Genomic DNA, 23,250 nt, shown 5'->3' on the forward strand with positions numbered 1-23,250 from the left:
GTCTCCATGCGACCTGCCAGACTTCACCACCAGCTACAGGCATTTGTCGCGCCTCAACTCCTCCGCATCCCACTCCAGGCTCCAGAGACAGGTCCAGAGAGGCATCCAGGCTCCAGATATAGGTCCAGCAAGGCATCCAGGCTCCACGCACATGTCCAGTGAGGCATCCAGGCTCCAGACGCAGGTCCACTAAGGCATCCAGGTTCCAGACACAGGTCCAGCGAGGCATCCAGGATCCAAACGCAGGTCCAGCAAGGTATCCAGGCACCAGACGCAGGTCCATTGAGGCCTCCAGGCTCTCATCCTGGTTATCCTGGATGTTGGATGGCTTGCAGGGGTTGTTGATGTGTGCTACACTTGGCCCAGGCTGCTATATTCTGATTTTTTTGGTTTGTATACCTATTTTCTATTGGATGTTGACTGATAGGCTATTTTTTGCATTATTGACAAAAAAACTCACGTTGGGTTGGCTAACATGAGTTTCTTGCCGCTAATGGGCCTATCGGTAGTTTTCGCCCGCTAACGCCAGATTTCCTATCGCCTTTGCGCTGATTTTAGCAGTAGTTTTAACCGCCATTCCCTGAAATTATCGCCTGTTAGCGGCGTGTTGTGAATACGCGATAATTTCACGCAGTACACGGTGATAAGAAAACGCACGCTAACTGAGGTTATCGAAATGTTTTGCCGGTTGTTGAGAATATCCCCCTTAATTTGTAAACAATGATGTAAATTATTGAAATTGACAATTATTTTAATCAGTTAAGTGCATTTAATGATTTTTAAAGTGTAGTTTAACATTTCTGCCCAATTACTACTTTATGATTTAGTAATAGGCTATTGATTGGTGGGGGAATAAGGTGGGAAGATGTTTACATTAAAAATCATTTATTTTTGTTTTATTTCTTTTTATAACTTAATTATTTAATTGGAAATATTTATTAAGATTATTGAATTGATTATTCGGCATGTCAATTATTTGCTGCATTTTAATTCAGTGTTAATTTATTGATAAGTGCATATGCAATCCACTTGGTAACAATAATTTAATATTTATCTTTTGTTTTACTTTTATTTGTTTTATGTAATCAATATTTTAATGCATTTTTTTATTAAATGAACAAATTAAAAGTTTTTGTGGTTTTTTGGATAGTGAGGGAAGTGTATTTATTATAAAGTTGCTTATGTGGTTTTATATGTGGTAATTTTGTTTTGTATTATGACATTGTATTTTTTCAAATAAATTTAATTTTATTTATGATGCAGCTTTTTATTTTCTGTTTCTGTTTTATCATTTTATGTGGCTACATGTTTAAATGTGTATTTTAATTAATTAGGAATTGGAATGGCACACATTTGGCCATTCCCGACATGAGCATGGCCTGCCGCCCAAACCACCCAGGCACTGTGCCCAAACCCCAGTAGACAGCAGGGGTAGGAAACAGGTCCTAGAACCCAAGCCTTCCCACATTGCTATCTATGTGATGTTACAATATAACAGGTGATTTATTAAGTAAAGTAGGCCTACTGTCTTTGTCAAAGGGCCTAGACACTACAGATGTAAAAGAGGGCTCAGCATATCAACATAAAGAGCACCCCTGGACACCACATGTACACTAAATATACACAGATATGCCAAATACTGCCTGCCTCTGCCAGACATCTCCTTGGTGTCACGTCTTGAAACCCCAGCTCTGCTGGATACACGTATCCAGGAGGGCACATGTGAAGAGCCACCTGAGAACACAGTGTGTACCCTAAATATATAACCAGAACACATACCCAGAAGGGCACAGGTGAGGAGGCACCCGAGGGCACAGTGTGTACCCTAAATATATACACAGGATATATACACAGAAGGGCACTGGTGAGGAGGTACCTGAGGGCTCATTGTGTACGCTGAATATATACACAAGATGTATACACAGCACAGGATGGCACAGAAGAGGAGGTACCCAAGGATAACGCATGTACACTAAATATACACATAACACAGTCAGGTGATGAGGCATCACATACATCCCAAGTGAACTGAGTTGGCACCAGCGAGGGGTCACCTGCGACCCCAACATGTGCCTCAAGCACACACAACCGGCTAGGCACGATGGGTGACACACGGAGGATCCCAAACCTTTGCTCTGAATACACCTGAGGGGTGTGCAACTGAAGGCTCACACAAGATTCCCTCATTCATCCCTAAGACCCCCGACAAAAGCATAATAGATGTTTGTTCTCAAGGGTTGTATTCCTACAAATACGATTAAAAACTACACGTTTTCGATGCATTCAACAAATTCAGAAACAAATTAATCCGTTGCTGAGCTGCCCATCTGCGAGGCTGCTGGCCGCCTCCAAAGGCAACCCTCACAGTGAGGTGGGAATTAAAAACAACTGAATACGTACTATAAATGAATTATTCAGTTACATCTGTTCTCCAACTTTTTTTCCTAAACAAAAACTTATTTTAAACGTTTTACAAAAGTGATTCTCTGTGTCCAGGTGGGCGGTTTTGTCAGCCTCTGCACCGTGAAGAGATAATAATAACAGTCCGAGATGTGTAAATTATTCATTATTATTTCATCATTGGAATGAGCTCTCAGTTTTTGTTGGTAATGGACCAGTGCAGTAGTGGGAAATAATTCATGTGCCACAGGGGCTGCAGGGCAGTTCTACTGCTCAGCAGCATTACTGCATGAGCTACTCCACCCTTGCGCATGGGCTGCCCCACACTCAGCCCCTCGCCTCCTCACAGGCCACAATGCCATCCTCCTCCTACTCCTTGCCTAGCAAGGTCTCCCCTGCCCCACATCCACCCCGATCAGGGTCCAGTAGTTCCAGTCATCCCTAAGCTCAATTCTTGTTCATTCTCTGTTGTACCTTCACCTCTGTGGCTGATTTCCAGTCACATTATGTTTCAATTGGTAATGTCGCATCTGGGAACCTAATCATTGCCTTCTCATCCCTCTTTCTGGTTACAGTCCTTGCTCTTTAAGGTTCTGGCCCCGCGCAGTGTTTTTTACCTTCCCCAAACGGTGTATACAGTTGCAAACATGACCCCTAAACATAAATTCCGCCTCAAATCTTCAGAAGCAAATGCATCACAAACCCTCACAACTTCAATTGTGTTCACTGGCAGCTGTAGAAGAAGCATGTTTATTTGTCGTATAGGTGTTTTTCTTGTGGAATCTGGTATTTTCTATATTAAAACTGGCCTGCTCTAATGGTCATTTTTTTATGCTGTTTTCAGATACTATAATTTCCCCGCTTTAGTGGGTGCTTAATATAGTTTCTACTTTCATTACAAAAAATGTACGGCAGTGAGCTCATTAGACAAGCAGTGCCAATACAGATTTGTTATTTCCACGAGGCGGTCTTACCAGGTGTTGAGAAGCACAGGCTGATGATTTGATCCAAATCGATAAACTAGACATAGCTTGTAGATCTAGCCAGTGAGAGGAATATGTGTTCTCACTGAGGAGACCCGCAAATGCTGCATCCTCACCTGAACATGGAAATGAGGATAGCACAGACACCAATGCTGAAATCACAAATATGGCATAAACTTAGGAAATGATAAACTAAACAGCCACTCCTGCTTAACATTTGAAACAAGGAGCGGGGATTGACTAATACAAACAAGTTGTTCTCCTTTTAACAAATCTGTTATATCTTCATAGCGCTACGAGGTAATGGCAAAGGCAGATTGAGCTGCAAAAATACAGACCAACCACAACAGGATGAAGTTCTCGGAAGGCCGCGTCAATCTCGGCCTGGTCAGTGTGCTCTACCGAGTGCCACCTGAGGTTTCAGCCAGTATCTGATTTTAATATAAAGGTCGTTATTTAGAGACACTGTGGGCCATATTAGCAGGCAAATGCGATAAATATCGCAAAACACGCACAGCGCGCTTAATTTTATCGCCGTCTATCACTGGATCACATCGCACTCTTAGCGGCGTATTATCAACGCTTTGCTAATATGCAATGTGAAATCCTGCGATAGCGGAGATTAGCGGGAGAAATCCTGCGATAATGCGAGTGCGATACTGAAAAGCTTGCTAATAGGCAAGTGTGGACTCAACATAACAATCCACCTCCCATGTTAAAGGTAAACAATTTTACAGGCGTTAAATAGTTGCGATGAACGGTGCTTAGCGCACCTTTAGTCATCGCTTCGCGGATATGGCTCCGCATTGATAATAGAGCGATGGTGTGTTAAAGGGATTATTCATTACATTTTAGTGGGAAAAGCCTACTTTGCATGTCATTAGCGATAAATATCGCTGACATGCAAAGCGGCAAATAAACGGGCGCTATTGTCAGAAAACTGTCGCTAATAGCTGTTAGCGACAGCTTGCTGATAGGGCGATAAAAAATTAGCCGCTTTAGTGGCAAAAAGTGCCGCTAAAGCGGCGATATTGCCCTTGATAATATGCCCCTCAGTGTTTGCGGTGTCAGCTTCCTTACTGCGTGACTGCAAGAGGCCTCGGTGGGCTCGGCGGGGGATCCCTACAGTCAATAGAAATAAATATGTCTTTGATGGAGATGTCTAGGAACCATCTGGTTACCTACCAGTAATATCAATGTTCCCCCGGGCCTGGTCCACCTGGGGGAATATAAAAAAAACAGCGCTGTAGCACGCACTCGTTTATATGTCTCAATTTTGCCATGCATTTGCAGATCCTTAACGAAATTGAGGCAACATTGAAAAACAAAACATTTTTGGCCCCCACCACCAGGTGTACGTGGTCAGGGTATCCTACTCTGCCCCCTTCTTTGTTTTCGCCTTCTTTCTTGGGATTGGGAGGACTCTCAGTCCAAGATGGCTGCCAAAACTTCTTGGTTGAAGTGTTGGCAGCCAATTGGATCTCAGCATGAGATCTGTCGGATCTGTGGCACCGATAAATCTTTTCTCTTTAATAACCTCCAAGCTACTTAATGGATTTATACCAAATTACACAAAGCACTCTTTCTGGACCAAGAGCTAGATTTCTTCCAAATTAGGAGTAATTCCATCCATCAATTCAGGCTGTAGTCATGTCCAAAATCCCTATGGAAAATTGCATGGGGAAAATGGGTTCTGGGACCCCCCCTTTCTAAACCCCTACTTGACAGATCACCACAAAAGAGCAAGTTACTTACCTTCGGTAACACATTATCTGGTAGAGAAAATATCTAGCTGCAGATTCCTTACCTTTGAATTCTCCTGGCGTCAGGCTGGATCCATAAACTTTTGTGTGAGCAGTACCCCTGCGTGTCGTTGGATGGCTCCATTCGGCTCCGCATAACGTCATCAATGTCGTTAGCGTTGGTTATGATGTTGCAGTCACCTATATAGGTGCCACCCAAGCGCCTGCACATCAGTTACTTTTCACTTTTCCATGCCAGAGGCGCAGAGCCATGAAGTGAGCTGACGTGTGTGTCACAACTAGGGCCCTGAAGAGAGTAGTGAGGCATAGAGTCTGTAAGGAATCTACTGCTAGATATTGTCTCTACCAGTTAATGCATTACCGCATGTAAGTAACTTGTTCATCTGATAGAGACTCCAGCTGCAGGTTCCTTTCGGTTGACCCAAAGAGATGAGCACATTTGGTAATAATAGGGATAAACTGTGTGCAGGCGAAGTCTAGGCCAAAACCGGAGTGTGTGTACTAATATCAGGGCATCCCCGACTAAGCCCAAAGCCCGCATGACTATGTCCGACCTTTGCGAGTAATGCATGTTGCATGGCGGCTGCGAAACCCCACTGGACTGGTGTATACACACTATGCAGCTCAACCCCACACTTGGACTAGGTTAGACTATTGCTGGATGTCACATGCTCTGACCCCTGGTTGCGTGATGTGGAGCACCTACCCCACACACTGTCTGACCACTCACCTGTGATCCTAAAGATGCGCATCCCAGGGGAGAGGTTGCATTGAAAGACAGTGAAGGTTCCCGGAGCTGGCGTTGATGGATACTGTTTTCAAAAGTGATTTTAGGAAGGCAATAATAGATTATTTCGAGCTTAATATAGGATTGGTCCCACAACATTCCACTCTATGGGAGGCATTCAAGGCATATATGAGGGTGGTATGCATCTTCAAGTGTGCGGGAATACTTAGAGGCCTCTGTAACACAATAGGCATTTTAGAGAGAGGGCTCACATGCCTATATCAGGAGCAGGTGGATGGGGCTGCACAGGGTTACCTATCCAAAAGGGCAACGCTGTTAGCAGAATACCAGGAAGAAGCAGAAAGAGAATCTCACTATCTGGGTAAATAGCACACAGCTAGGAGATATGGGGAATTGGAAAGGCCGGGGTGCACCCTGGCACGTCTGTTACAGCCGATATGTGGGCAATCGTACTTACTTGGCATAAGAGGGCCATAGAACGAATACATAGCTGACACCTCCGGTATTAAAAGATAGCTGATGAGATACTATACAGATTTATACACCATCAGCTACACAGGGGGGACCGATATTGCTAATTACCGAGAGAGCCTAGCTATGGTGCTGTCTCACGTCTGCCCAACAGCAATTCCTGAGCGAGCCCTTCTCCATCGATGAGATTAAACAAGCAATAGAGGCCTTGGATGCCGAGGCTACGCAGGAGGGCATTCTCCCCCTTTCGCTACGATAGGCAGTCATTGTTCTGCTTCTCAAACCCAGAAAAGACCCTGAGCACTGGAGCTCCAATAGGCCAATGTCGCTACTAAGGGGCATATCAACAAGGGCTTTATCTCTGCTTTTTTGGCTTTAAAAGCCAAAAAAGCAGAGATAAAACTAGCTCCCTATCAACAAAAGGGTGCTAACATGCAAATTTGCATGTTAGCACCCTTTTACTCTACGCTTCCCCTTGCATCTCTAATGAGATGCAAAGGGGGCGTTCCAGAGTAAAATAATAGGAGAAATGTCGCTAAGCGATATTTCTCCTATTATCAAGAATGTCGCTAACCCTGTTAGAGACAAAAAAAGCAGCGCTAACCGCGGTTAACGCTGCTTTTTTACGTCTGCTAATTTTCAGACTTAGCCATGATATCCTATGGAAGGAGGATATCATGGCTAAGTTTGCCTGTCCCTATCAACAAGGTAACGTGTGATTATCGCTGGGTTTCCAGCGATAAACTCACGTTAGCCTGTTAGCGTGTAGATTTTTATCGCTATTGAGATAAGCGTTGCTGATAGCACGCTATCTCAGCGATAAAAATTCACGCTAGCCGGCGATAATTATCCTCACGCTAAGAGCGCTGAGCGATAATTATCGCCGTTTGTTGTTGATATGCCCCTTGATTTTTAGATGAAAACACTTGCCAAAAATATCGCTACCCCGTTAACGCTACTAGTGGGCAAATTTATCTCACCTGCACAATCCGGGTTTGTCCCGCATAGGTCTACCTCGTTAAATCTGGGCACATTTTTCTCCGTTCTGCACAGAATAGCGCCTTCTGTACTGGCGATCGCGGCGCTATTGGAAGCAGAAAAGGCCTTTGATTCACTTAAGTGGCTCTTTCTCCAGGAAGTGCTGCGCAAAATGGGGTTCCCGTCTGGGTGTATCTTGTTAATCACCCCCACTTTACACCTGGCCTATGGCAGGAATACGAGTTAATGGCAAAAAACACGCCCCCTTGATATAACACGGGGCACTAGGCAGGGCTGCCCCCTGACACCACTCCTGTTCTTTAATACCATGGTCCCCCTAGTAAGTGCCTGCAGGAAATCATCTACATAGGGGAATACAATTTAAAACTGTCCCAGTGCTGCTGACACTGGATGCGGATGATAACGTATTGTATGTTAGACACCCCGCCGAGACCCTAGCCCCACTAGTCCGCGAGATCACCAGTTTTGGGGACCTCTCAGGACTGCACATTAACTGGTGGAAATCTGTGGTGTACCCTCTGACTGACGTACATAATCGCGGCTGTGAGGAATTCCCACTGATATGGTGCGACATAGAAACCCGGTATTTGGGAATTGTTTTGCATAGAGAAAAGGAGCAGATACTAAGGCTTAATTACGGGCCAGTGCTGGAGAAACTACAAAGACAAATCGACCGCTGAATCGGGCTACCTCTTTCAATGGCCGAGAGTATTGCCATAACTAAAATGGTTATCTTACCCAAATTACTGTATCTTTTTCACAACATTCTCATACCGCTCATCAACTCTTTTTTTTCCCTAGTTGCGTACACACTTGACACGACTGGTATGGGGAGGGCAGCAACCGCGCATTGGATTGGATACATTAATGTTACCATATGAGAGAGGGGGTTTGGAGTCCCCAACATGCAGTTATATTACTTAGCAGCGCAGTGCAGCTATGCATGGCACTGGTATCATCCAGACACAAGATTAGAGGTGGACCTAGTGGCCCCAGTGCTTTCCGAGGGTTGTTGGCAGTGGGGCTGCCTTCCGATAGAGTGGGCATCCAAACGGTATCTACATATGCTGGGCCTGGAGGAAAATGCCAGGATCACAGGAGGCATGGAACTGTACGCTTTCCAAATCCCACTAGTGGACAACCTGTGGGTACCCATCACGTTAGAGCCATTAGTAAGACGCACTATTCTGCGATACAGGTGTGCATACTTGTTCCCCATGGGGCACATCTTTTCATGAATGGAAGACGCTCGCTTCGCCGGTGCCAAACTCATGAACCAGTTTATACTGGCCAGGTTTATAAGCTCGCTGCGGAGCTGTATATCCACCTATCCCCTAGAACCAGATAGCTGATATCCGACTCCGACGGGGGCAGACTGGTGGCCAGACTATACAGGGCTGGCCTGGGACACATGCCAACGCTCGATGGTAGGATCAGAAGTGCCTTCGAGGTGGATTTGGGGCATCCTATTTCAGACACTTTGTAGAAAGCTTGTTGCACACACACCCACACAGTTTCTGGCAACTACAGGCACAAGTTAATGGTTTATACATATCTACACAGTGTATATATGACACGGGTTAAGATGCACATAGGTCCGTCCCGTATGGCGAACTGCTCCAAATGCCAAGCACCAATGGCAGACTGCATTCACATGACATGGACATGCAGTGGGGTTGCGGGATATTGGGTGCAAATCTTCATGGTACTCCAGCAAATGGCAGGTCTCCAAATGAGTCCATCTCCATTGATGGTGCTACTGGGCTATACTGCGGACAATCCAAAAGCAATGCGTAGGTATGTTGGTAAAGCACTGCTCCTGGCTTTGAGAGAACTGGCACTCCATTGGGGCCGTAAAGCATTCCTACACTTGAACAATGGCTTCACAGTTTGATGTATTGTGACACCAATAGTGAACTGTACGCTACATTGCAACCTATCACATCTAGGCCTAAGGATATCTGGCAACCACTGAGAACCTATTTGAGTAACAGGGCGTGACGGGCGTCAGATGAAAGTAGCCAGTGAGTACGGTGTACAGTGATGACGACTCGGGAAAGATTATAGGCACAGGAGTCGGGGGAAAGGGCAGAGCCGGGCTGATGGTTTGTTGTGGGACTGCCTAACTGGCGTCACAGAAAAACAAAATGGACACTGCACTTTAGGGTAGACTGCTTGATGGAGCTTATGAATGCAATGCCAGTTTCAGCGTTGCTGTACACACATATTGGCATTTTTGATGATATCTTTCTTGGATATTGAAGTAACGTAGACTGATGTACTGCTGGAAGTCATACTCGTGTCATAAAATGATAAATAAAGGCTTTAAAAAACTGTGGAAATTACAAGCATGACAAATAAAACACTAAAGCCAACAGGCAGCAACAATCATTTTTATGATTTTTTTTTATAATGAGATTGTTTACGTTGTCTTGTTGCTTTTCTTGAAAATGGCACTGATCAATTCACCTACTTTTGTGATCAGGATAGCCTGAAACCTTTCAACCGCCTCAGGGAAACAGACAAAGACTCGTACCCACTCTTAGGGAGATATTAGTTACAACTTGCGATAATTATTGCAAAACGCGCTTAGCGTGTTTGTTTTTATCGCCGCCTATCGCTAGATATTTTTGCGGAGATAACACGGTATTAGCAACGTTTATCTCCACTGTGATAAAATATCCAGCGATAGCAGCGAAATGCCTGGATATCGCTGGAAATCCAGAGATATTCACGCATTAACGCCATGGTGGACTTAGCCTGACAATCCACCTCCCATTGAAGGAACAGGTAAGTCATGTTTTTAGCAGGTGTTTAAATACAAGCGATAATCGCGCTTAGCAATCAAGTCATATCCCCTCAACAGGTAAGTGAACACATAAGGAAGGTAACACAGCAAATATCACATCACACACCATCCCAGACTTGTATGCACTCACATTGTACTGTTGCTTAATATATCACACATACGTAGGCATAGTGGTACACATAAGTACACTGTGCCCACTTGTGTGAATGACATCCAGGACCAATGTAATAGAGTTCGAGGTGAGTTTTTCAACTTTTCACAGACTATTACATTGGTCCCCACACTTGAGGATACTTGTATCAGTCGAAACTGACGCATTGCTTCTTGTTCTGACACATTGCCATAGTTACATCAGTCTGATGACCAATTACAGCAATGCGCCACTTTTGGGCTGGATGCCTTGCGGCATCCTACTCACGGATGAGTCAGAATTTCTGATGCATCCTTGGGACCTTGCATCCATGGTGTCATGAGGTTTTCGTACGTGGGCCCAGGAAATTTTGATGCAAAGCGATGCACCATTTGTTGTAAATAAGACTCCAAGGGGCTAATTTACAAGCCCCCTGTGCCACTTTTGCATCATTTTAAACATGGGAAAAGTGACGTACGGGTGGCGCAAGGGGCTTGTAAATAAGCCCCCAAGTATATAACGTTTTTAAAATATATTTAAGTTGTATGGTGTCTCTGTAAAAGTTTGTAGCTTTAAAAATATTGGTCTCATGTACTTTTATTTGGAACACATGCTTTATTTTGTATTCCATTTTTTATCATGGTAATTTATTTCACTTGCGTACATCTTATAAAAAAACGAGTTGGGAAACGAAAGCTATTATTTTGAAAGCAATACTTGAGTGCCCTCTGCTGGCTGCATACAGCTAGCAACTTACTGTTTGAATTCCAAGTCCATGTAGCATGTAAATGACATCCTCAGTGGCTACGTTTCCAGAGGCACCTTTAGCGTATGGACAACCGCCAAGTCCGGCGACAGCAGAATCCACAACAGAGACTCCCATCTGGAGACAGAACATAGAAAACAACAACGTCAAATCCATCATTAATATGCTTTGAAAGAAACATGGCATGTGAGTTCCCATTCCATCGTATTTAATTGCTTCATTGTATTTTCAGGTAATATTAAGTATTTCTATTTTTTAATATCGCTGTCATTTCCTCGGCGACTTCGACGATATTTTTCTACAGATCGTTACCAAGCTGCACATTGTGGTCCTGAAAACAAATCCTGAACCAATGAGGATCAAGAAAATATAGGGCATGATAATCATGATCTTAAAAATACATCTTCCACATGCTCAGGACAACGCTACCAAAGATACAGGGAATTGCAAAAAAGTGTGAGTTTTAGCCAGTATGTAGAGGAAAAAGAGGGGTATATTCATAAGAACGTGTGATAACTACCGCAAGAGTAGCTTAATGCAACTCTCAACATCGCAGCCTATCGCGGGAAAATTACGCCGTGCCAACCACGTATTCACAACGCGGCGGTAGAATGCGATAGTCACCAGATAATGCGTCAAATGGGCGTGCAAAAATCAACGTGACACCGCAAAAATGCGAAACGCGAATGCAAAAAATCATGCGATGAGGCCAATCTCAGTACAAAAAGTAGTGAAAACCAGCCAAAGGCCTGCAAATCCCACGAGTCGGGTGGGAAAGTGCACCATAAAAACCACAGAAACAACACACCAGAAACAAGCCAAAGCATATAGCAACATGGATGCACCCTGACCCAGCGCAGAGGCCAACGCGAACCCCACAACCCTCACAGACCACCAGCAAGGAACAACGGGGACGGCCAAGGAGAAGAGGGAGAGGAAGACGGGGTGCAGTCCGCAGCAACTGACCCACAAGTCGACCACCTGAAATGCAGTTGGAGTGCTGAGGAGGCCAATCGAGGAGGCCAAGAGGTGCTGGCTTGATGTGACAACCTAAACCAGGCACAAACCTGCTGCCAACAGGAAGGCTGCAAAGGCGACAGGAGGTGGCAGTCCTGCGCCACAGGAGGAGCTGGAGGAAACGGAGGCCACAGTCATCAATGTGGAGACGGTGCAAGGAGTAGGGAGTACGGACACAGCTCGAGAGGACCTGACACAACATCAACAGGGTGAGTAACGACCATGGACTGGGGCGATGGGGGAAGATGGGCACAATGGCACACATGCACAATGAGGTGTAGCACACTGCACACCCATAATTACCCTGGATCATGTCCCTCATCCCCTTGGCACACTGCAGCACAAACACATAGCAAGAACAGCACACCCACATTGACGACAACGCGTTACAATGCGCAAAGCCGACACTGCAGAACAGAGGACACAACTGGCTCTGCACATGCACAGAAACATGCCTACTGACAGAGCAGGAAACTATGCGTACGACCTCACATCCGTCATGTAGTCGAAATGTACACTGTCCTGCAGCAGTTTTCAGCACCTCCCAAACAGTCACAATGTACATTGTCATACAGTCTGCATGTAAACCAGAACAATGAGCCAACATACTTGTCAACACAATGTCAACAGACATCTCCCCTTCACATTGCAGAGGGGCACACAACACCTCCAGCAGAGCACGGAAGACAACACATCTGTTTTGCCGGAGACGACCACCACACCTACGACACTGACACCCTACAACAGCCCATGGACATCCCACGCAACCCACCACCAGGACCCGGGCAGCCAAGCTACTTTGAGGAGAACACAGAGCCTGCAACCTACCACACAGAAGGAAGCACCCGCAAGAACAGCTGGCTCACGACAGTTCACCCACCCACACATGGCACCCCAATGCCATGTATCAGTACGCCAAAAAGAGGTGGCCGAACAGGAGTGGGTGGGGTCCGAACCCATGGAAGGCGAACTAGATCACATATGTAGGTGTCTATTACCCTTCAGGGACCACCTACACCCCACAAAGGAGACCCACACTGCCATAGAGGCACGTGCAGATGCACATTCCGAGTACACAACCATGCCCAGGGGCCTGCATATATCAGTCACACACCCACGTTGGCCCTGCGTACGACGGCCCAGGCCACTCCCCTTACGAATTGAGTGGGTGACAACAAAGCTACAGTCCAAGCTCAAAGCCGATGCCTGCGGTGACATGCCTGCATCCGCTGTACACAGCACAATGTAATGTTGTAGGGCACTGGGCCCTCATGCATACAACAAGATCACAGGGACACACGCAGATATTATTTTGAACTGGCTACGGGCACGTGCACCCAGCCCCTTTATTGGTAGGGCCACATGTACAGTGACGCCTGTGCTGGATGTGTGTGGGGTGGGTGCAAGCCAGCCCTCAGGGAGTTGTTGGTGCTGGCAACAAATACAACAGTTAACACAATGAATACATAAACAGACAACACCAGCATCACAGGAACAACTGTGGAGCATCATGAAGGCAGCATGAGCAAGTCCAGAGGGCACACAATGAGCAAACAGAAGTATCCATGAGTTGCAGTGCACTGAGGTTGGGGCACTACAGCTGAGCGTGCCCATGTGAAGAAAAAGTCTCGGATTGTGTCCCTTCAAGATATACCTGATGCAGATGCAGTGGGGTGTGTTACACCAGCATCATCTACCTCATCAACGTCCCAGGTCTCCCACATTGCTTGAGGTGACATTGCTGCGCAACCTCTCCACAACACAAAACTCAATCAGTAATGGACAATGGCTTGCGGTGCATTGAGTCAGTGGCATCTGAAGTGCCAAGCATGGTATTAGTCTGACGATGGCATCCACAACAGATGTGAGCAACTCCGTAAGTCTGTCGGACCACCGTTTCGACTCTGGCAGATGGCGGTTGGAGGTGGTCCTGTCGGTTGTGGTGTGTGCCTCCTGCGGTGATGCAACGTCCAGGCCGGGCTGGACTGTTCCCATGATGCAATGTTCAACACTCCATCCATCATCCCCTTTGGTTTTGCTTTGTTAGCCCTAAGTTGGCAGGGTATGCCCAGACGTGGGTCCCTTGCTCACTTTGCCACTGGATTCAAGCGAGCCTGGCCAATGACGCCTGATTAGCCAGAAACCGGTCCCAGGATGCTTGTTTCCGGACCAGGGAGACATGGCTTGGCAGTTCGGGCTGGACTGTTCCCATGAGGCACAGGGTCAGACTGATTTGCATATGGCCATATCTGAACTGGGGTGGCGGAGTGAGCTAAAGAATGATGATGGATTATACCCAGATCAGTTAACTGGGGGTGAGTGCTTGCAATGTTCAACACTCCGTCCATCATCCCCTTTGGTTTTGCCTGTACAATGACATCAAGTCTGACATGAATAAACCAAGGCTGAATTCAAAGGTGTGTGTGACCTATTCGACCGCAGTGTAGGCCGGGGGCAGCGGTCAGCAAGGGCCCACAGCCACGTGTTATTGGAATGATATGCACATGGTTGCTGCCACCTGACCAAAGGGAGTACAGTGAAGTAGAATCTTCCTTTTTGTGCGTATACGGACAATGTATGATCAAGACTCAGTTCCAAATGTGTGACATACTTGTCCGTAGTGTGGGCCTGTTGGACTTGGCCCTTCTGGCAAGTTCACCCCTGAAACTTTTTGCTTTTATTGGTGACTTGGTGATAGTGGTTTTTGGTTCCTGCGCACTTTGCCTGGGTCTCAGGGTAAAGTGCGTGCGCACTCTGAGTGCATGAGGTGAGATAGGCCTGCCCTCCCATAGGAATGCATGGGGAATGTATGCGTCCCTGGTAGTTCCTGATGCGTGGGGTGTGCATGGTCGAGTCTGGTATGTACAGATTTGTGTGGTTAAATGCTGCGCAATGATGCGTGCGGCGTGCATGTAGCTAGTATGGAAGTGCCACTTCTAGAAGTGGGCACTTCGGTGTGCAGTGTAAAATGTGTGCCTTGTTGCGTGATTGGCTGGCTGAGGTCATGTGACGGGCTAGGGATTCCCCAGAGTCAGGAGTCACCCGGTGGTGAATAGGGAGATCAGCAGCTAGATGGGTGGGAGGAGTACACCTGGGTCCTGAATAGGGCAGGGCTTTCCCCACACAATGCTGGCTCCGCCCCCTGTGGTGCGACTGACGACCCTAGCCCTGCCAGTGAATAGAGTGAGGGGCTGAGCACATCAAGGGTGCTCCCCAACCAGCTGCGACTGGTTTGCCCCCTCACCCTGAACCCAGACAAAGGAACCTGTGTATAAAAAGGGGCTGTGTCCCCTTACAAAATGTTCTTGTTCTGTCTTGAATCTACCAGGGGCGTGCTGCTGCTGGGGCCCAGGTGAAGGCTTGCCTCCCTGGGCCCTGCCCAGCCCCTGGATGTCCTGGATATTGGAGGACTGTACTTCTAGCGCCTGGTGAGCGCTTTATTGCTGGTTCTCTCCTTTGGATCCTGACTGAGGGGGGCTTGCTGCTGATGGGGCCCAGGAGGGACCGCCATGGGGGCTACCTCCCTGCTGGAGGGCCCTGTGTGCTGGCCCCTGGGCCCTGCTTTGCCCCCCTGGACTCCTCCAGGACATTCCATTGACCTAGCGCCTGGAAAGTGCTATCTTTCCCCCCCAAGAAGGAGGAACATGTGGGCCTTTGCAGCGCTGCGCTGCAGGAGGAGAAGAGGGAATCCCCGAGGTAGGGATTCCCCCATCAATGCCGTCCCGGCGGGTGCCTACCCCGCTAATTATCTGTCCCGGCGGGTGCCCACCCCGCGACTTGGCCCGTGATCTATGCGGGAGCCCAACCCGCTTATGTCCGCTAATTGAGCCGCGGGTGTCCACCCTGCTTCATCTTTATCTGCGGGTGCCCACCCCGCACTTTGCCCGCAAAAGAAAATCACCGCCGGTTCCCGAGCCGCGTTCAAAAATTGCCGCTGAGCCCGTGGCCCGCCTGATTGTGGGCGGGGCCGCGGGACGGAAGCGGAAGTGCGTAATAGCAACGTCGATGCCGGTGTGGAGAGCGCAGGGGAGAACGGGAGCCCACCCCGCCTCCCAGGGAATGGAAGAGGAAGCCTGAGGCCCGGGTGAAGTGTGAGCGCAGCGCGAGGCTCCCATCTGCGAGGGAAGCCCCACGCCGCCGGAGAAGTGCTGCCGCCCGCAATATGAGGAGTCCCCTGCGCCGGAGCCCGGTAAGTAAGGGCTGGGCAGGGGACAGGGCTGCACAGTGCTCGCGCTCCCCCAAGGGAGCAGGCTTGGTGTTGGGTTGGTGCGAGGCACCGAGTCAGAACGGCCCCGTGTGTGCAGCGGGCCGCTCCAACGACCTGGGCATCATTATGCTTAGAGCCCCAGAGGGGGCCAGTCTTGCCAGTGGCGCCGCCGTAGCGGGCCACTGTAGTTTGTGGGCACGATTGTTTCTCGAGCCTGCAAGGCTCCAACCTGGGGGCAAAGTAATTTATAGTTCCCTTTTTGCCACCATACTCACAGCTGCCCCGCTACTCAGTGGGCAGCTGCAACGATGGGGCCATAATTGTTTTTAGAGCCCAGAGAGGCTCCAACGAGGTGGGCATGATTATCCTAGAGCCCAGAGAGGCTCCAACTTGGGGACATGGTGTGTGTCGAGCCTAGGTGGCTCCAACGTTGTGGATATTGTTTCAGGGGCGATTGAGAGCCCCTGCCTCATGTGACTTCCACAGCTGCGCAGCACTTAGTGCCAGCTGCAGCGTTTAGGCCCTGTCTTGTCCCCAGCTGCCCAGCAAGTAGTGGGCAGCTGCTACGTTTAGGTTTCTGGTGCGACCTGGACTCTAATGTGATTTTGGTGCTAGGAAATGTACAGTGTAGTATGTTTTGCGCACCCTGTGTTCATGCTTTTGGTGCTAGGAAATGTACTGTATATAGCATGTTTTGCGCACCCTGTGTCTTATACCTCTAAATGTGGTTAGTTCTGCCTAGGAGGTTGTTTTACCTGTTTAGGTGGATGTTAGGGAGATTGTACTTCCCTGTGCGTTATGCGCCCCTAGTATAGTTATACTTAGGTGGTTAGGTCTAATGCGTTAGACCAATGAGAATTGCATAATGTGATTTATGCCCCTGTGATAGATGCAGGATAGGTTTTATACCTGATGCTAGTGTGATGACGCTGAGGTCATTATTGCGCCAGTAGTTACTGGTTGTGCTCTACAGTTACTTTGTGTTATGTTCTACATTTACTATTGGTGATTTGTGCTAGTTTCCAAAAGTGCTAATTCCTGACAGTGGTCCATGTGGCCCTGTCCCCTGTACATATAATCCCTTGTAAATTCTGCCCGTGCCTGTTGTCACATTGTAGAGTGTGTGTTTTTATCTAATGTGTTGTGGTATAATACAAAGGTTATTTTTATACAATACCTTGTGTGGAGTTTCTTTTGTGATGGGCCTTGGGTGTTGCTGCTGGGTGCACGCGCAAACGCTTTACACATTGCCTCAGAGATAAGCCTGACTGCTCGTGCCAAGCTACCAAGGGGGTGAGCAGGGGTTATCTTTGGCGTGTAACTCCCCAGCCCTGACTAGAGTGGTGGTTTCTGCCTGGCTTTGGCGCAAGCCCTAGCCAACCAGAAATCCCATTTCTAACATTTGGTGGCAGCGGTGGGATTTGGACTTGCATTTGCGCTGTACCGCAGCGGCAACTGGCCGCACTACAAAACTCTGCATTTAGATAAATCACATGGTATAGGGATTATTGTTCTAAGTTTGTTTTTAATTGTCATTTCTTTGGAAATGTGGTTCTTGTGCACTGTGAGTTAGGTGTCCCTAGCTCGGGAGGGTAGATCATCCCCCTTAGTGCATTGTGTTTTCTGGATTCACCAGTAAGGGTGGGATCCAGTGGTGGCAGCAGATGTCCAGTGAATGTATTCCCATTCCCAGTTCCCGGGGTAGTGGTACCTGTGTCACGTGGTGGTCAGGTTGAGAAATCAGGGGCGGTAGAAACTGTCTTACCAGTCTTGGGAGGGGTTTGGGGATGAATGTGTAATGCGCTGGATGAATGTGAATGTCCCATTCCCAGTTCCCAGAGTAATAGTACCTGTGTCACGTGGTGGTCAGGTTGAGAAATCAGGGGCAGTAGAAACTGTCTTACCAGTCTTGGGAGGGGTTTGGGGATGAATGTGTAATGCGCTGGATGAATGTGAATGTCCCATTCCCAGTTCCCGGAGTAATAATACCGGTGTCACGTGGTGGTCAGGTTGAGAAATCAGGGGCGGTAGAAACTGTCTTCCTAGTCTGGGGGGTGTGTGTATGTGGATGAATGGTGTGAGTTCTCTGAAATAAGGAGCTTGCTGGTTGATTGGGTGTGAGTTCTCTGGGATAGGGAGCTTGCATTGGGGAGTGATTCCAAAAGTAGTGGCTGAGGTGTCTTCCAGCCCAGCGTGGTGGAAGAGGTTAGGAGTAGCCCAGCTAGGTCTCGGTGTAGGGGCTCACGTCCTGTCTCTGCGGAGAAGGAGTGGGTGGGACTGCGTGTCTCCAGGTGCCCGAAACCCAGTCTCAGGGCCTGGATGGTTTCTTTAGGGAACATCAGGTCGGGGGCCTAGGCTGTACCAATAGGTCATTTGAGGAGGATCTCCCAGTGTCTAGAGGACGTGGAGCATCTGTAATCAGAGCTCCAGTAGTCCTGGTGTCTGGTGGTACCGCTCCAGTTGGGAGGGTGCGGAAGTCCAGAGTGAGGGGTGAGAGGGGGAGGGATTCCCCAGTGGGAACCAGTAGGTCAGGGACCAGCCAGGAGGGCTGAGTCGCCACTGAGTGACCGTGGTGTCGCCACTTCTGTCCTGGGGCATCTTCACGCACTGTCAGAGGGACAGGAGGTCGTGAGCTCTGCGCCAGGCAGACTGTCACACGACACGCTAGGTATGTGTCACCCTCGGGAGGGTATATGTACTCCCAGGAAGTCCTGGTTCTCCGGGCAATTGTGAGGTGATACCCCCCTAAAAGCAGGTGGGGTACAGTTGTGAGGGGTGAGAGGGGGAGAGGTCCCCAGTGGGAACCAGTGGGTCAGGGGGCCGGCCAGATGGGCTGAGCCACCAATGAGTGACCATGGTGACGCCACTTCTGTCCTGGGGCATCTTCACGCACTGTCGGAGGGACAGGAGGTCGTGAGCTCTGCGCCAGGTTGCTGGGGCATCTGCACGCACTGTCAGAGGGACAGGAGGTCGTGAGCTCTGCGCCAGGCAGACTGTCACACGACACGCTAGGTATGTGTCACCCTTAGGAAGTCCTGGTCCGCCAGGCATCTGACCAAAGGGTACGTCCCTCGGTTGGGGAGCCAGTAGCCGGTGTTTCCGGATCTGGACGTAAGGACGACTGTAGTCAGTGTCCTGGCCGGTTTGCCTTCTAGGGGTACCACTCCAGTTGGGAGGGTGCGAAACTCTGGAAGGGGGTGCAGAGGGAGGGCGGCCTCGCCTCTGACCCCGGTGCAGCCGACGAACTTGGATCCCAGGTGGTAGACCAGTTGGTGGAGAGAGGTCCTGAACTGATGGGAGAGTTGTGTTCTGGTGGGTGCTTCCCTGGGAGGGTGCGGAACCCCAGAAGTAGAGGTAGGGTGGGGCATTCTTGCCAGTGACCTCTGGTCAGCCTGAGGGTGCGGACCCTAGGTTGAAGGATCAGTGGTAGTTGGGAACTACACTGAGAGGGAGAGTGGAGAATGGCATGTACGCCAGGGGTTACTACCCCCCACTCTGGGTTTGGCAAGGACCAGTGGTATCTGGGTGGCCTAGGGCCTGGTCCTGGCCGTGGACAACTAGGTAGTACCAGTGGGGTAGCCTAGTTGGGCCTGAGTTCTTTTCGGTTGTTTTTTTTCCAGATGGAACCATGTTGATTGAGAATGGCGTAGAACCGGAGAGTGTCACTGCAGTGCAGGCCTGCGTCCGTGTTCTATCGCCCCAAGCAGGGAAGTCCATCACGGTGGTGATTGGTCTGCCCTGCGTTTTGGTTGGAAGGGGGTTGTGTTGGACTTGGCCCTTCTGGCAAGTTCACTCCTGAAAATTTTTGCTTTTATTGGTGACTTGGTGATAGTGGTTTTTGGTTCCTGCGCACTTTCCCTGGGTCCCAGGGTAAAGTGCGTGCGCACTCTGAGTGCATGTGGTGAGATAGGCCTGCCCTCCCATAGGAATGCATGGGGAATGTATGCGTCCCTGGTAGTTCCTGATGCGTGGGGTGTGCATGGTCGAGTCTGGTATGTACAGATTCGTGTGGTTAAATGCTGCGCAATGATGCGTGCGGCGTGCGTGTAGCTAGTATGGAAGTGCCACTTCTAGAAGTGGGCACTTCGGTGTGCAGTGTAAAATGTGTGCCTTGTCGCGTGATTGGCTGGCTGAGGTCATGTGACGGGCTAGGGATTCCCCAGAGTCAGGAGGAGTCACCCGGTGGTGAATAGGGAGATCAGCAGCTAGATGGGTGGGAGGAGTACACCTGGGTCCTGAATAGGGCAGGGCTTTCCCCACACAATGCTGGCTCCGCCCCCTGTGGTGCGACTGACGACCCTAGCCCTGCCAGTGAATAGAGTGAGGGGCTGAGCACATCAAGGGTGCTCCCCAACCAGCTGTGACTGGTTTTCCCCCTCACCCTGAACCCAGACAAAGGAACCTGTGTATAAAAAGGGGCTGTGTCCCCTTACAAAATGTTCTTGTTCTGTCTTGAATCTACCAGGGGCGTGCTGCTGCTGGGGCCCAGGGGAAGGCTTGCCTCCCTGGGCCCTGCCCAGCCCCTGGATGTCCTGGATATTGGAGGACTGTACTTCTAGCGCCTGGTGAGCGCTTTATTGCTGGTTCTCTCCTTTGGATCCTGACTGAGGGGGGCTTGCTGCTGGTGGGGCCCAGGAGGGACCGCCATGGGGGCTACCTCCCTGCTGGAGGGCCCTGTGTGCTGGCCCCTGGGCCCTGCTTTGCCCCCCTGGACTCCTCCAGGACTTTCCATTGACCTAGCACCTGGAAAGTGCTATCTTTCCCCCACAAGAAGGAGGAACATGTGGGCCTTGGCAGCGCTGCGCTGCAGGAGGAGAAGAGGGAATCCCCGAGGTAGGGATTCCCCCATCAATGCCGTCCCGGCGGGTGCCGACCCCGCTAATTGTCTGTCCCGGCGGGTGCCCACCCCGCGACTTGGCCCGTGATCTATGCGGGAGCCCACCCCGCTTATGTCCGCTAATTGAGCCGCGGGTGTCCACCCCGCTTCATCTTTATCTGCGGGTGCCCACCTCGCACTTTGCCCGCAAAAGAAATCACCGCCACGGCCCGAGCCACGTTCAAAAATTGCCGCTGAGCCCGCGGCCCGCCTGGTTGTGGGCGGGGCCGCGGGACGGAAGCGGAAGTGCGTAATAGCAACGTCGATGCCGGTGTGGAGGGCACAGGGGAGAACGGGAGCCCACCCCGCCTCCCAGGGAATGGAAGAGGAAGCAGGCCCGGGTGAAGTGTGAGCGCAGCGCGAGGCTCCCATCTGCGAGGGAAGCCCCGCGCCGCCGGAGAAGTGCTGCCGCCCGCAATATGAGGAGTCCCCTGCGCCGGAGCCTGGTAAGTAAGGGCTGGGCAGGGGACAGGGCTGCACAGTGCTCGCGCTCCCCCAAGGGAGCAGGCTTGGTGTTGGGTTGGTGCGAGGCACCGAGTCAGAGCGGCCCCATGTGTGCAGCGGGCCGCTCCAACGACCTGGGCATCATTATGCTTAGAGCCCCAGAGGGGGCCAGTCTTGCCAGTGGCGCCGCCGTAGCGGGCCACTGTAGTTTGTGGGCACGATTGTTTCTCGAGCCTGCAAGGCTCCAACCTGGGGGCAAAGTAATTTATAGTTCCCTTTTTGCCACCATACTCACAGCTGCCCCGCTACTCAGTGGGCAGCTGCAACGATGGGGCCATAATTGTTTTTAGAGCCCAGAGAGGCTCCAACGAGGTGGGCCTGCATCCTGATAAACGCAAGATCCCTTGTAAAGCATAGCACTGAATGCGCTAACTTGCTGATAGATCTGGACATAAAAATTGCGTTTATTACTGAAACCTGGACGGACGAAGCATCCGGTCCGGATCTAGTTAAAGCCACTCCACCAGGTTTCTTTTGCGAAATTCTTAACCGCCCTAACAAGAGGGGCGGAGGCCTGGCCATTATTTATCATAGCACCTACTCTGGAACCTTCAACGCAATCACTGTCCCATCCTGCGAAGCACTCGCATTTAACATTAGACTAACTAGTAATTTTTCATTTAAAGGAACGCTTGTTTATAGACCCCCTGGGCCCAAACATATATTTTTCTCCTCGCTAGGAACCCTTGTAGAACATGCATTTTTGGGAAACTCACAAACCATATTAGGGGATTTCAACTTTTATCTCGAACTGGCAGATGAGCCTGATAGAGCCCGCCTTCTTAATATCATGGAAACAGCGGAATTAGTACAGCATGTAACTGGCCCCTCGCACACAGCTGGTCATACCCTAGATGGGGTTTTCTCTAATACCCCGGAGTTATCCTTCATAGCATTGCTACCCCTGGCTTGGTCAGACCATGCGGGAGTTCGCTTCAATCTTAATCCTATACCGCACATAGCTAGTGATCAGTATTTAACTGACAAGAAAGAAATCAGAGCCTGGAATAGGGTGCATGCAGAGGACATTTCTAATGCTCTGACTAACATTTCTACACCCATTCCAAGGAACGCGAATGAGGCGGCACTGGCCTATACCAAATTGCTCACGCAGGCCTGTGCTGACCTAGCTCCTCCTAAACAAGTGCTTCTCAAAAGGAGTGTACCTTCAGCCCCCTGGTACTCGATTGACCTCAAAGTACAAAAATGTATCTGTAAGAGATTGGAGCGTAATTGGAGGAAGAATTATACCATTACGGAAAAAAAGGAATATCTGGCTAGCCTAGCAACCTACAAAGGTATGCTGCGCGAAGCAAAACAGAAGTATTATGCGACCCAGATTTCAGCAGCTAAAAATTGCTCTAAGGAGCTGTTTGCCACCATTACAAAGTTATCCTCTCCTGCACCGACTCCCATCTCGGCTAGCACAGAGCTCTGCGAAAACATTGCCTTGTTTTTCTCCACCAAAGTTAATAATATTTTTACTAGCCTTAGCAACTCAATCAGGTGGGAGGAGAAGGCAGAGGAAAGACCCACTGAAGTGGACACGTCATCTATTACCCTGGAGGAATTTATTC

At 49.4% G+C, this 23,250-nt stretch overlaps 1 protein-coding gene across 1 annotated transcript in view; it reads right to left on the reverse strand.

The window, feature by feature from the left end:
* Positions 1 to 23,250, reverse strand: part of HMGCLL1 (3-hydroxy-3-methylglutaryl-CoA lyase like 1) — a 938,297-nt gene that overhangs the window by 36,359 nt on the left and 878,688 nt on the right. Inside the window, exon 8 of the mRNA XM_085609190.1 lies at positions 11,061 to 11,186. Within this exon, the coding sequence (XP_085465316.1) occupies positions 11,061 to 11,186 (126 nt within the window). The remainder of the gene's footprint in view (positions 1 to 11,060; positions 11,187 to 23,250) is intronic.

Source organism: Triturus cristatus, chromosome 6 (genome assembly GCF_964204655.1).
Source record: "Triturus cristatus chromosome 6, aTriCri1.1, whole genome shotgun sequence".
Lineage (NCBI taxonomy): Eukaryota > Metazoa > Chordata > Amphibia > Caudata > Salamandridae > Triturus > Triturus cristatus.